We start from the raw sequence: 14670 nt of genomic DNA on the forward strand, positions 1-14670 counted from the left end.
TAAGTAGAGTTTGAGACAAGTTAAGTAAAGTTTGAGACAAGTTAAGTAGAGTTTGAGACAAGTTAAGTAGAGTTTGAGACAAGTTAAGCGAAGTTTGAGACAAGTTACAAAGTTTGAGACAAGTAAAGTTTGAGACAAGTTAAAAAGTTTGAGACAAGTTAAGTAGAGTTTGAGACAAGTTATAGAGTTTGAGACAAGTTACAAAGTTTGAGACAAGTTAAGTAAGTTTGAGACGTTAAGTAAAGTTTGAGACAAGTTAAGTAGAGTTTGAGACAAGTTAAGTAGAGTTTGAGACAAGTTAAGTAAAGTTTGAGACAAGTTAAAAGTTTGAGACAAGTTAAGGAGTTTGAGACAAGTTGGTAAAGTTTGAGACAAGTTAAGTAAAGTTTGAGACAAGTTAAGTAAAGTTTGAGACAAGTTAAGTAAAGTTTGAGACAAGTTAAGCAAAGTTTGAGACAAAGATGGAGCAGGTTAGAGATCAAACTCTCCAACCTAACCTAACCTAACCAAACCTAACCTAACCTAACCTAACCTAACCTAACCTAACCTAACCAAACCTAACCAAATCTAACCAAATCCAGGATGTCATAGCAACTGAGAGAAAGGTCCAACAAGACCTAGATGACCTGACCAAGGCTGACCCGACCCTAGTTATCGTGATGGGCGTGATGGGCGGTCTGGTTCTAAGGGTAGAAGTATGGGCGGCTTCATCGTCTGTAAGAAATCGCAGATGACCAAAACAGCTAACTACCATAAGGTGAGGAGAGAGAGAGAGAGAGAGAGTAAATGAAAGCTAGTTTACGGTAATTCAGTAATGATATGTACATATGTATGTATGCGTGTGTATGTATGTATGTATGTGTATGTATGTATGTATGTATGTATGTATGTATGCAAGTATGTATGCATGTGCGGATGTATGTATGTATGTATGTATGCGTGTATGTATAACGTATGTATAAATAATAATAATAATAATAATAATAATAATAATAATAATAATAATAATTGACGGTTTATTGAAAGTTCTGGCAGCCCGAAGGCTGAAAATATACATTGACATAAATGACTTATTACATACATTGGTGGTTTAACAAAAAGCCTTCATTAGAGAAAGGTGAAGGAACATACATGAAATACAGATTAATGTAGGTGTTGAACAGCAAACACATAGTGTAGCAAATTCCCTCACAGATGGTGTGAGGGACCTGGTGTAGTAACTCCCCACAGATGGTGTTAGGAGGACCCCACATGGTGTAGTAGTTCCTCAGATGGTGTTATGAGGGACCTCACGTGGTGTAGTAATTCCCTCACAGTTGGTGTTATGCGGGCCTCACGTGGTGTAGTAACTCCTCACATATGGTGTTATGAGGGTTCTCTCGTGGTAGTATCCCTCACAGATGGTGTTGAGGGACATCAACATGGTGTAGTAGCTCCCCACAGATGGTGTTATGAGGACCACGTGGTGTAGTAATTCCTCACAGATGGTGCTTATGAGGACATCACATGGTGTAGTAGCCCCTCACATATGGTGAGGGACCTCCTCGTGGTGTAAAATTCCTCACAGATGGTGTTATGAGGGACATCACATGTAGCCTCACAGATGGTGTTATGGAGACCCTACGTGGTGTAGTAATTCTCACAGATGGTGTTATGAGGACATCACATGGTGTAGTAGCTCTCACATATGGTGTTATGAGGGACCTCTCGTGGTGTAGTAATTCCCCACAGATGGTGTTATGAGGGACATCACATGGTGTAGTAGCCTCACAGATGGTGTTATGAGGGACCACGTGGTGTAGTAATCCTCACAGTTGGTGTTGCGTGGCCTCACGGTAGTAAATCACAGGTGTTATGAGGGCCCTCTCGTGGTGTAGTCACCTCACAGATGGTGTTATGAGGGACATCACATGGTGTAGTAGTCCTCACAGTTGGTGTTATGAGGGACATCACATGGTGTAGCACTCACAGATGGTGTTATGAGGGACATCACGTGGTGTAGTAACCTCACATATGGTGTTATGAGGCCTCTCGTGGTGTAGTAATTCCTCTACAGATGGTGTTAATGAGGGACATCACATGGTGTAGTAGTTCCCTCACAGTTGGTGTTATGCGGGGCCTGTGGTAGTAATTCCCCACAGTTGGTGTTATGCGGGGCCTCTGTGGTGTGTAGTACCTCACAGATGGTGTTATGAGGGCCTCAGTGGTGTAGTAATCCTCACAGATGGTGTTATGAGGGACATGTGGTGTAGTAGTTCCTCACAGATGGTGTTATGAGGCCTCACGTGGTGTAGTAATTCCTCACAGTTGGTGTTATGAGGCCTCTCGTGGTGTAGTAATTCCCTCACAGATGGTGTTATGAGGACCCCACGTGGTGTAGTACCCTCACAGATGGTGTTATGAGGGCCCACGTGGTGTAGTAATTCCTCACAGATGGTGTTATGAGGGCCCACGTGTGTAGTAATTCCTCACAGATGGTGTTATGAGGGACATGTGGTGTAGTAATCCCTCACAGATGGTGTTAGATGAGGGAGGTGTGGTCCCAGGCCTTCCTATCGTGAGACGGATTAACACATCGCTGGTTGTTGAGTCTCACGGGCCGTTATCACTTGGTACCTGGGACCTCACTGTGAAGGTTATCTTGGGTACGACTGTTACTGCTGAGTTGTTCTCACTGACTTAAGCACTGTTCACCACTGTTCACCTGTTTAACACTGTATGTATGTATGTATGTTTTTTTTTTTTTGCTGGAATTAGCCCACCCAGGCACAGGTCAAACGACCCACAACGGAGCCTTGGGTGCGAGAAAAAATAAGAACAGCAAGAAGTCTAAATATAGAAAAAAAAGTGATACTATACATCTACACCACGAAGATGCCGGAAAACCATCTTAAAGTGAGACAGATTGTAAGAGCATGGAAACACAGAAGAAGGTAGAGCATTCCACAGTTTGGCTGTGAGGAAGAAGGAGGTACTGTAACGGGTTATTATAGTGTGACCGACATCCACAGAGAAACGGTGGGCACTGCGGGAAAGAAGAGGAACCCACGGCCTTGCCGGCGGTACACAGGATGCCAAATCCACCGAACATTGCCCGTTAAAGTACCTGTAAAAGAGAGAGAGTGAAGCAAACAATGTGGCAAAGAGAAAAGGAAGAAAGATTGTCGACCAAAGGAGGAGAGTTAATAAGACGAAATGCCTTTGATTCCACCCTATCTAACAGTTGAAGAGCCACCCCAGATATGAGAGCAGTACTCAAGTTAGGACGAATGAATCCCTTTATATACTTGAAGCAACTGCTCAGAGTGAAGTAGGCGGCATTTGTACAGCATTCCCAGCTTTCTGGAGGCAGCTTTAGTTATACTAAGGATGTGTGATTTCAGGACATATTGGAGGAAATGGTGAGGCCTAACATATTTATTTCAGAATTTGGGAGGATGATAGCGTCCTGAAATGTAATTGGGAGATCATCTAATTTACAAAGTGTAATTGGTAAATATTGAGTTTTATTACTATTGAACTTAACCGTTTGTACCGCCCCATTCAGAGATGCTGCACAGATCCGCATTGATAGATGTAATGATATCAGCTCTAGAAACAGATCTAGTTTGAGAGTTAGAGGAAGGAATATGTGAAGAAGAGTGAAGAGTAGAATCATCAGTGTAAGAATGGATAGAATTAGTTGTAGTGTGAAGTAAATCATTGATAAAAAGAAGGAAGAGAGTTGGTGAAAGAACAGAACCCTGTGGGCACCACATTGGTAGAGAGAGAGAGAGATCCTCGACAACAACTGCCATGGATCGGTTCTCAAGGAAGCTAGAGATTAAAAACAAAGTGGTGAGAGAAACCATAAGAGGGAAGTTTAGAAAGTAAAGACTTGTGCCATACCCTGTCAAATGCTTTGGAGATGTCGAGGGCCACGACGAAAGTTTCCCCATAATCCCTAAGAGATGTATGTATGTATGCATGTACGTATGTATGTATGTATGTATGTATGTATGTATGTATGTGTGTGTCATTATGTATTTTCGACGTTACCACTCTCTCTCTGTCTCTCTCTCTCTCTCTCTCTGTCTCTCTCTCTCTGCAGACGCTGGTGGAAGAGAGGCCTATCAGCATGTCACCGCCTCATGGTGGTCGTCACAACCTTGGCTTCCAGAGTGACGACCCTCAGCGCACCTGCCCTCGGCCACGACTCGAAGGTGATCAACACGACCCGAGAGCTGTTAACCATGACCCGAGAGCTGTTAACTACGACCCTAAGGCTGCTAACTACGACCCGAGAGTTGTTAACCACGACCCGAGAGCTGCTAACTACGACCCTAAGGCTGCTAACTACGACCCGAGAGTTGTTAACCACGACCGAGATGCTAACTACGACCCTAAGGCTGCTAACTACGACCCTAAGGCTGCTAACTACGACCCTAAGGCTGCTAACTACGACCCTAAGGCTGCTAACTCGACCCTAAGGCTGCTAACTACCCTAAGGCTGCTAACTACGACCCCAAGGCTGCTAACTACGACCCTAAGGCTGCTAACTACGACCCTAAGGCTGCTAACTACGACCCTAAGGCTGCTAACTATACTAATCGGGACAAACACGACCGTCGGACTCGCCAGCCTCAGCGCCCCCCGAGGGAGAACGGCTACCACTCGGAGTCATCAAGATACTACTCCGACAGCGCCCAGAGGGAGGGAGGTCGTACCAATGACGACCTGAACGACCCTTACTCCCTGGAGCGTCGGAGCCGAAACGTGAAGAGAGTGCCAACAAGAGGCCTGACTAGAGTGGACTATTAATGGCAGTTCTCACCCTGTACTCTGGCACCCCTGTACTTGGCACCCCTGTACTCTGGCACTTGTACTCTGGCACTTCAGCATTTCTGGCACTTGCACTTGGCACCCTGTACTCTGGCACCCTGTACTTGGCACCCCATACCTGGCACCCCTGTACTTGGCACCTGTACTCTGGCACCCCAGTACCTGGCACCCTGTACTTGGCACCCCTGTACTCTGGACACCCCAGTACTCTGGCACTTCTGTACTTGGCACTTCTGTACTTGTGCCCTGTACTCTCTGGCACCCTGTACTCTGGCACCCCTGTATTCTGGCACCCTGTACTCTGGCACCCCTGTACTCTGGCACCTGTGTACTCTGGCACCCTGTACTCACACCCTGTACTCTGGCACCCTGTACTTGGCACCCCTGCACTTGGCACCCCACTCTGGCACCCTGTACTCTGGCACCCCTGTACTTCACACCCTGTACTCTGGCACCCTGTACTCTCACACTTGCACTTGGCACCCTGACTGTATCTGTACTCTGACACCCCTGTACTCTGGCACCCTACTCTGGCACCCTGTACTCTTGGCACCCCTGTACTCTGGCAACTCTGTACTCTTGCACCCCTGTACTCTGACACCTCTGTACTCTGACACCCCTTGTACTCTGGCACCCTGTACTCTGGCACCCTGTACTCTGACACTCTGTACTCTGACACCCCTGTACCTGACACCCTGTACTCTGCACCCTGTACTCTGGCACCCCTGTACTCTGGCACCCCTGTACCTGGCACACCCTGTACTCTGGCACCCCTGTACACGACACCCCTGTACTGACACCCCTGTACTCTGACACCTGTACTCTGACACCCCTGTACTCTGGCACCTCTACTCTTGCACCCCTGTATCTGGCACCCTGTACTCTGGCACCTTGCACTTGGCACCCCTGTACTCTTGCACCTCAGCCTGACACCCCGTACTCTGGACACCTGTACCTGACACCCCTGTACTCTGGCACCCTGTACCTGGCACCTTCTACCTTGCACCCTGTACTCTAGCACCCTGTACTCTGGCACCTTGTACTCTGACACCTGTACTCTGGCACCCTGTTTCTGCACCCCTGTACTTGCACCCTGTACTCTTGCACCTGTACTTGGCACCCTGTACTCTGGCACCCCTGTACTCTGGCACCTCTACTCTGGCACCCATGTACTCTAGCACCCCCTACTTGGTACCCCACTATGCCCCTGTACTCTGGCACCCTGTACTCTGGCACCCTGTACTCTGGCACCCCTGTACTCACACCCCTGTACTCTGGCACCCTGTACTCTGGCACCTCACTTCGGCACCCCTGTACTCTGGCACCCTGTACTGGCACCCCTGTACTCTGGCACCCCTGTACTCTGGCACCCTATACTGGCACCCTGTACTCTGGCACCCTGTACTCGGCACCCTGTACCTGGCACCCTGTACTCTGACACCCCTGTACTCTGGCACCCCTGTACTACGCTTGATATATAGTAATGGAATTATTGGACAGAGGCTAATGTGTACTTTCTCTCTCTCTCTCTCGGCCAAATTTAAAAAAAAGTGCCCAGGAAATAATGACTGTATGAACACTACACCATAACTGTATCTCTGTATGTATTACTTATGTATTCTTGTAACTAATACATAAGATTTTATTCCTATGTATAACGAACCATGTACCTAGTGTATGATTTATGTATAATATTTGTAAAGGAGAAATATGAATAATTGTATAATGAATAAAGAGTAGAATGATTATATTTTGTTTTTGATGGTGTGTGTGTGTGTGTGTGTGTGTGTGTGGGTGTGTGTGTGTGTGTGTGTGTGTGTGTGTGTGTGTGTGGTGTGTGTGTGTGTGTGTGGTGTGTGTGTGTGTGTGTGTGTGTGTGTGTGTGGTGTGTGTGTGTGTGGGTGTGTGTGTGGTGTGTAGTGTGTGTGTGGTGTGTGTGTGTGTGTGTGTGTGTGTGTGTGTGTGTGTGTGTGTGTGTGTGTGTGTGTGTGTGTGTGTGTGTGTGTGTGTGTGTGTGTGTGTGTGTGTGTGTGTGTGTGTGTGTGTGTGTGTGTGTGTGTGTGTGTGTGTGTGTGTGTGTGTGTGTGTGTGTGTGTGTGTGTGTGTGTGTGTGTGTGTGTGTGTGTGTGTGTGTGTGTGTGTGTGTGTGTGTGTGTGTGTGTGTGTGTGTGTGTGTGTGTGTGTGTGTGTGTGTGTGTGTGTGTGTGTGTGTGTGTGTGTGTGTGTGTGTGTGTGTGTGTGTGTGTGGTGTGTGTGTGTGTGTGTGTGTGTGTGTGTGTGGGGTGTGTGTGTGTGTGTGTGTGGTGTGTGGTGTGTGTGTGTGTGGGTGTGCGTGTGGTGTGCGTGTGGTGTGTGTGTGTGTGTGGGTGTGTGTGTTGTGTAATAATAATAACGGTTTATTGAAAGAGCTTGGCAGCCAGAAGGCTGAAAATATACAGTTACATATTTTGGGGAATGGGTTTCGAATTACAAATATACAAGTAACATAAGTGACACAAATAAGATATATAATAACTAGATGGGGAAAAGCTCAAACTACAGTCTTATTTCAACATAGTGACAGTGCAAGGAGTAGGTTTTACTGGGAGTGAATACACTGGTTTATTAAGTTATTGATAATTTTACAATGGTTGGGACTGGGCTGTTTATAGCGACTGCTCGTGCACGTATGGGCTGGATGCGGTGTGTCGAACAGCAATTTCGGCTAGGGATCTCAGGTGGTAGTAGGAGCCGGTGTCAGGATGGTAGAAGCTACCAAATTTGCAGATGAGGTCGTGGTGATGGTCAGTGAGAGTCGAAAGGGTCAGTGTGTTGAGCGCCTTTATATGTGGGAGAAGGGAGAGAATACTTGGTGGTGGTGGATGTAATCCTAGACAAGGTTTAAACCCAGGGCACGAGCAGTAGATATATTCAACAAGTGGTACAAGGCTGCGCATAGCCAACCGATAGGAGAGCGGTTAACCCTGACTGTAGCATGAGCGATCTGAGGGAAACATAGCTAAAAGGGAGTTGCTAGACATTCCTAGGACAATAAATGAGGTTCTAATTACTCACTAGCGCGGTACAGACATAGTACATCGGGACATAGTAAATGAACATAGGCATTAGACATAAGCATAGACATCAGACATGCTATAATAATATGTAGTAATACAGACATGTGAATAAATGGTACAATGAATGGTAACAAGAGTCCTGGTGTCAGGCGCAGCACATTTGGTATACATATCTATACACTTGCATGTCTTTTACTTTTTAGGTGTTTACGTTGTGTGGCGGCATTTAGGAGGAAGACCAGGTAGGGAGGCATAGGTGAGCTTGGGAAGTATGAATGTTGTGTAAACACTGAGGAGCTGGTGCAGGAACCTGAGGGACGGAGTCGGCAGAGGAGGTGGAGACGGAATGGAGGATGATACTACTGACGTGTGGTTTCCTAGTTTGTTGTCTATGGTGACGCCGAGGATCGTGAATCTAAAAATGGAGTGTGTCGGACCTAAAGTAATGGAAGGAGGGACAATGTCGGAGGAGAGGTTGATGTGCATAACCATGGTCTTGGTATGGTTGATGGTGACATGGTTGTTGTGGCCCGTTTGAGACTGTTCAACAAAACCTGAAGGGCGGTATAGTGGGAGCAGAATTGTTGACGCTGATCCCAATGGTGGAGTCGTCGACATATTTCAGCGAGCAGGGTTTCTCTTAGGCATCGATGGCGCAGGAAGCAGATTGGTCCCATCTTGGTGCCTTTGGGGACGCCACAGGTGAGACTGAAAGGTGGAGACAGCTCGGAAGCGTACAGCGGCGTCGGTCACTGAGGAAGTCTGTGCTTGCGGTATAAGACTTCCGAAGCCCGAGGTCAATAGCTTTGTTGATGATTATATTGGAGCGACCAGGTCGAATGCTTTGGTGAAGTCAATGAAGGCGACAGCTACAGACGTTTTTCGTTTCCAGATGGCGGTATATGTAGTCGAGAAAGCCCACAAGACAGTGATTGGTGGAGGAAGTTTTCATGTTGCCAATTGCTGAGGGTCTACGACTTGCAATATCAGTATAAGCCCAGTCGAACACAAACTTTCACAGATTAGGCTGGGTATTGGGGTGATTGCAATAGGTCGTAGCTGAAGGCGATTGTGGGCTGGTTGACTTGGGCACTGGTGATACATAAGAGGTCTTCCAGTCAGCTGGGCATCTGGCTTGACTGAGAGAAGGCATTGATGATAGAGATATAGCGTGAGAACTCCTTGAAGAGTTTCATTGGTAAATCAATGGGGTGGTAGAGCGTTTTAATTTTAGTTTGTCCAGGCGTTTGGCTACTTCAAATTTTACTAAGTCAGTGGAAGGGGCTGTAGATAAGCTGGAGAGTGGTTGTGTCAAGCCGGGGAGCGTCTGGCATATAGTAGCGAAATGGTTATTTGTTTGTCTCAGCTGCGTCAACATTAGTGAGATGGCTAAGGAAGGGAGGGGTGTATCTTATTGTTTAGTCCAGAGTTCTTTTAAGCTTACCATACCATTGACTGATGTTGCGTCTGCTTCAGGTGTTGTAATTTGCTGGGTAGTGGGACTTTTGCAGTGCCAGTGGGTATTTCATGATGACTCGATTGTGAAGGACCTGTAGCGGATGTGGTCATTGAGATGAAAGGCCCTGCTCTCTGTTGCATAAGTCTTTGATCCGAGGTGATCCAGGCGTCAGCTGGGTGAGATCTCGATTCTCGAAAAGCTTTGTGGAGAGCCTCGTGGTGGTGTTGTATAATTTATCCATTTGGCCACGTCATCCACGCTGAGTACCAGTCCGAGGATGTGTGTGTGTATGTGTGTGTGGTGTGTGTATGTGTGTGTGGTGTGTATGTGTGTGTGTGTGGTGTGTGTGTGTGTGTGTGTGTGTGTGTGTGTGTGTGGTGTGTGTGTGTGTGTGTGTGTGGTGTGTGTGTGTGTGTGGTGTGTGTGTGTGTGTGTGTGTGTGTGTGTGTGTGTGTGTGTGTGTGTGTGTGTGTGGTGTGTGTGTGTGGTGTGTGTATGTGTGTGTGTGTGTGTGTGTGTGTGTGTGTGTGTGTGTGTGTGTGTGTGTGGTGTGTGTGTGTGTGTGTGTGTGTGTGGTGTGTGTATGTGTGTTGTGGTGTGTGTGTGTGTGTGTGTGGTGTGTGTGTGTGTGTGTGTGGTGTGTGGTGGGTGGTGTGTGCACACAGGTATAACACGTACACAGGTATAACACGTACACAGGTATAACACGCAGCATGTATGACACGCACACATGAAAACGTACACAGATAACAAACGTACACAGGAGCGGGTGTTATCAGGTGTTAAAGAGAAGTGGGTGATTAGGTAACATGACATGACATGACATGTGACAGCTGTACCAGAAGGTTGACATACATGACATACACACACTAGGAGAAACGACGCTAGGCCATGGTAGAATGGACAGCCTAGAAAAGTTAGAAATCAAAGAAAAGTAAGTTGTAATGAGAGAGAGCATAAGGATAAAATTAGCTATAATACGTGGGATGGGATACGACTTTTCAACCTCTGTGTGGTGTAACGGATGAAGGTTAGATGCAGAGAAAAGTAAGCCATAATGAAAGAGAACCTAAGGATCAAAATAACTGTAAATCATGGGAGGGTGTATGTATGTTGTGTGTATAACTATGTATATACTCTATATATACACATTACTCTAGTCAGTAGCGTGTGGCAATGCCCTGTTTCATGTCACCACACTCTTAGATAATGTGCCTGGCGACATCTGGAAGCTGCTAGTGAACCACTTACCACATGTCGCCTGAGAGGTCAGAGAGAGGTCAGTTGACTTATAGGAGTGTAAGGAGTACTAGGCAAGCGCACTCCTGTATATTTCCGTTGAATAGAACCACAGAATCCTTACAGGTGTTTATGTTCTCGCTCCTGTAGTTAGAACCAAGTACCCAACATCTCCTGGGGAATACGACTTTCTAAGCATGCGTCCGGACTGACCGTTAGTCTTCTCATTCTCTGTTCTTCAGGCAGGTCGGGCCAGGTCGGGTCGGTCGGTCAGGTCGGTTGAGTTTTAGTCCCCCACGACACTTGCTATCCATGCCAAGTTTGGCTCAGATCTGCAAGTAGTTTCGAGATTCTCGTGCAGACAAACAGACAGACAGACTTCTTTGTTTTATATACAGAGATATACATACACACACACACACACACACACACACATACATACATATATATATACATACATACATAAATACATACATACATACACAGATACACAGGGCTGGATTTACCTACTTGTGGGCCCTAGGCCAAACTCATCAGTGGGCCCCCAAATTTATAGAAATGTTTGCATAATTTATTGTACAGGGGCTCTATATCTGGCCCTATAACTTATTGTACAGGGCCCAACAATCTGGCCCCTATAATTTATTGTCAGGGCCCATACCTGGGCCCTATACTTATTGCAGACCCAATACCGGGCCCTATACGCCAGGGCAGGCCCCATACCCGGCCCTATACTTATTGTGCCAGCCTCATTACCTGGCCCTACACTTTATATATGAAATACTGGTGCGGCCACTTGAAACAAGGTTATACACTGCGCCACTGCGCAACAAATTAGTTTCAGGCCCAGATGCCGGTGGGCCTAGGCCATCGGCCTACTCAGCCTATTAGTAAATCCGCCCCTGCAGATAAACAAATATATTTCAGCCACCGGCTCACTTTATTAATAAACATTTTATTATTAAATACACACAGAATCACAGACAAATCTACATACAGGTGAAAAATAACTGACTCAGGTGAGATGACGCCATTAACATGACACACCAGCCAGGTAGGTTAGCGGCGGTTGATGGGTGTTTATCACGTGAGCTGAGGTAAGATAAGGCTGCTGATAGGGTGGGGTGGGGGTGTAGGGTAGGGTGTGGGGTGTAGGGTGTGGGGGTTTGAGGGTGTGGGGGTGTGGGGTGTGTGGGGTGTGGGGTGTGGGGTGTGGGGTGTGGGGTGTAGGGGTGTGTGGGGTGTGGGGTGTGGGGTGTGGGGTGTGGGGTGAGGGTGTGGGGGTGTGGGGTGTGGGGTGTGGGGTGTGGGGGTGTGGGTGGGGGTGTGGGGTGTGTGGGGTGTGGGGTGAGAGGGTGTGGGGGGTGTAGGGGTGTGGGGTGTGGGGTGTGGGGGTGCAGGGTGTGGGGGTGTGGGGTGTGGGGTGTGGGGTATGGGGGGTGTGGGGTGTGGGTGTGTGGGGTGTGGAGGTGTGGGGTGTGGGGTGTGGGGTGTGGGGTGTAGGGGTGTGTGGGGGTGTAGGGTGTGGGGTGTGGGGTGTGGGGGTGTGGGGTGTAGGTGTAGAGGGGTGTGGGGTGTAGGGTGTGGGGGTGTGAGGGGTGTGGGGGTGTAGGGTGTGAGGGTTTAGGGTGTGGGGTGTGGGGGTGTGGGGGGGTGTGGGGTGTGGGGTGTAGGGTGTGAGGGTGTGGGGTTGTAGGGTGTGGGGGTGTGGGGTGTGGGGTGTGGGGTGTGGGGTGTGAGGGGTGTGGGGTGTGGGGGTGTGGGGTGTGTGGGGTGTGGGGTGTGGGGGGGTGTGGGGTGTGGGGTGTGGGGTGTGTAGGGTGTGGGGTGTGGGGTGTGGGGGGGTGTAGGGTGTGGGGAGTGTAGGGTGGAGGTGTGTGTGGGGTGTGGGGGTGTGAGGTGTGGGGTGTAGGGTGTGGGGGTGTAGGGTGTGTGGGGGTGTGGGGTGTGCAGGGGTGTGTAGGGTGGGGTGTGGGTGTGGGGTGGGTGTGTGGGGGTGTGGGGTGTGGGGTGTGTAGGGGTGTGGGGTGTAGGGTGTGGGGGTGTGGGGTGTGGTGTGGGTGTGGTGTGTGGGGTGTGGGGGTGTGGGGTGTGTGGGGTGTGGGGTGTGGGGTGTGGGGGTGTGGGGTGTGGGGTGTGGGGTGTGGGGTGTGGGGTGTGGGGGGTGTGGGGTGTGGGGGTGTGTGGGGTGTGGGGGTGTGGGGTGTGGGGGTGTGGGGTGTGGGGGTGTAGGGTGTGGGGTGTGTGGGGTGTGGGGGTGTGGGGTGTGGAGTGTGTAGGGTGGTGGGGGGTGTGGGGGTGTAGGGGTGTGAGGTGTAGGGTGTGGGTGTGTGGGGTGTGGGGGTGTGGGGTGTGGGGGTGGGGTGTGGGGTGTGGGGGTGTGGGGTGTGGGGTGTGGGGTGTGGGGTGTGGGGTGTGGGGTGTGGGGTGTGGGGGTGTGGGGTGTGGGGTGTGGGGTGTGGGGTGGGGTGTGGGGTGTGGGGTGTGGGGTGTGGGGTGTGGGGTGTGGGGTGTGGGGTGTGGGGTGTGGGGGGTGGGGTGAGGGGTGGGGGTGAGGGTGTGTGGGGGTGTGGGGTGTGGGGTGTGGGGTGTGGGGGTGTGGGGTGTGGGGTGTGGGGTGTGGGGGTGTGGGGTGTGGGGGTGTGGGGTGTGGGTGTGTGGGGGGGGTGTAGGGGTGTGGTGTGGGGTGTGGGGTGTGAGGTGTGGGGTGTGGGGTGTGGGGTGTTGAGGTGTGGGGTGGAGTGTGAGGGGTGTAGGGTGTGGGTGTGTGGGGTGTGGGGTGTGGGGTGTGGGGGTGTTGGGGGTGTGGGGTGTGGGGTGGGGTGTGAGGGTGTGGGTGTGGGGGTGTGGGGTGTGGGGGGTGTGGGGTGGGGGTGTGGGGTGTGGGTGTGTGTGGGGTGTGGGGTGTGTGGGGTGTAGGGTGTGAGGGTGTGGGGGTGTGTGGGGTGTGGGGTGTGGGGTGTGGTGTGGGGTGTGGGGTGTGGGGGTATAGGGTGTGGGGGGGGTGTAGGGTGTGGGGGTGGGGTGTGGGGGTGTGGGGTGTGGGTGTGGGGTGTGGGGGTGTGTGGGGTGTGGGTGTGGGGTGTGGGGTGTGGGGTGTGTGGGGTGTGGGGGTGTGGGGTGTGGGGGGTGTGGGGGTGTGGGGTGTGGGGTGTGGGGTGTGGGGTGTTGGGGGTGTGGGGTGTGGGGTGTGGGGTGTGGGGTGTGTGTGGGGTGTGGGTGTGTGGGGTGTGGGGTGTTGGGGGTGTGGGGTGTGGGGTGTGGGGTGTGGTGTGGGGTGTGTGGGGGTGGGGTGTGGGGGGGGTGTAGGGTGTGGGGTGTGGGGTGTGGGTGTGGGGTGTGGGGGTGTGGGGGTGTTGGGGTGTGAGGGTGTGGTGTGTGGGGTGTGGGGTGTGAGGTGTAGGGTGTGGGGGTGTGGGGTGTAGGGTGTGGGGTATAGGGTGTGGGGGTGGGGTGTGAGGGGTGTGGGGTGTGGGGGTGTGGGGTGTGGGGTGTGGGGTGTGGGGGTGTGTGGGGGTGTAGGGGTGTGGGGTGTAGGGTGTGGGGTGTGGGGTGTGGGGGTGTGGGGTGTGGGGGTGGGGTGTGGGGTGTGGGGTGTGGGGTGTGGGGTGCAGGGTGTGGGGTGTGGGGTGTGGGGTGTAGGGTGTGGGGTGCATAGGGTGTGGGGTGTGGGGTGTGGGGTGTGGGGTGTAGAGGTGTGGGGTGTGGGTGTGTGGGGTGTGTGGGGGTGTGGGGTGTAGGGTGTGGGGGTGTGGGGTGTAGGGGTGTGGGGGTGTAGGGTGTGGGGTGTTGGGTGTGAGGGTGTGGGGTGTGGGGTGGGGTGTGGGGTGTGGGGTGTGGGGTTGTGGGGTGTGGGGTGTGGGGTGTGGGGTGTGGGGTGTGGGGTGTGGGTGTGGGTGTGGGGGTGTGGGGTGTGGGGGTGTGGGGTGTGGGGGTGTGGGGTGTGTGTGGGTGTGGGGGTGTGGGGTGTGGGGTGTGTGTGGGTGTGTGGGTGTGGGTGTGTGAAGTTGAGTGTTGGGGTGTAGGGTGTGGGGGTGTGGGGTGTGGGGGGTGTGGGGTGTGGGGTGTGGGTGTGGGGTGTGGGTGAGGGGTGTG

At 51.2% G+C, this 14670-nt stretch overlaps 1 protein-coding gene and 2 long non-coding RNA genes across 3 annotated transcripts; 1 reads left to right on the plus strand and 2 right to left on the minus strand.

Annotated features, from left to right (window-relative positions):
• Positions 1–702: 702 nt before the first annotated feature.
• LOC121856656 (DNA-directed RNA polymerase II subunit RPB1-like) lies at positions 703–4854 on the plus strand. Its single transcript, XM_042352326.1, has 3 exons — positions 703–757; positions 4091–4327; positions 4510–4854. Exons 1-3 carry the CDS (start codon positions 731–733, stop codon positions 4798–4800), a joined length of 555 nt encoding a protein of 184 aa, XP_042208260.1. The 5' UTR covers positions 703–730; the 3' UTR covers positions 4801–4854.
• A 468-nt stretch (positions 4855–5322) lies between these two features.
• LOC121856657 lies at positions 5323–6193 on the minus strand. The gene is made up of 4 exons (XR_006087018.1): positions 6160–6193; positions 6110–6117; positions 5530–5568; positions 5323–5346 (listed from the first exon to the last, which is right to left on the minus strand). It is a non-coding gene; the product is annotated as an uncharacterized LOC121856657 (long non-coding RNA).
• Positions 5634–6114, minus strand: LOC121856658. Its single transcript, XR_006087019.1, has 3 exons — positions 6058–6114; positions 5784–5800; positions 5634–5667 (listed from the first exon to the last, which is right to left on the minus strand). It is a non-coding gene; the product is annotated as an uncharacterized LOC121856658 (long non-coding RNA).
• Positions 6194–14670: the final 8477 nt, after the last annotated feature.

This window comes from Homarus americanus, unplaced genomic scaffold, assembly GCF_018991925.1.
Source record: "Homarus americanus isolate GMGI-L3 unplaced genomic scaffold, GMGI_Hamer_2.0 scaffold35129, whole genome shotgun sequence".
NCBI classification, from domain to species: Eukaryota; Metazoa; Arthropoda; class Malacostraca; order Decapoda; family Nephropidae; genus Homarus; species Homarus americanus.

Coding starts and splice junctions, on each gene's coding strand:
- LOC121856656 (XM_042352326.1), top strand. CDS start 731: ATGACCAAAACAGCTAACTACCATAAG. Junction 758..4,090: donor AAACAGCTAACTACCATAAG/GTGAGGAGAGAG, acceptor CTCTCTCTGCAG/ACGCTGGTGGAAGAGAGGCC. Junction 4,328..4,509: donor CTGCTAACTACGACCCTAAG/GCTGCTAACTAC, acceptor TACGACCCCAAG/GCTGCTAACTACGACCCTAA.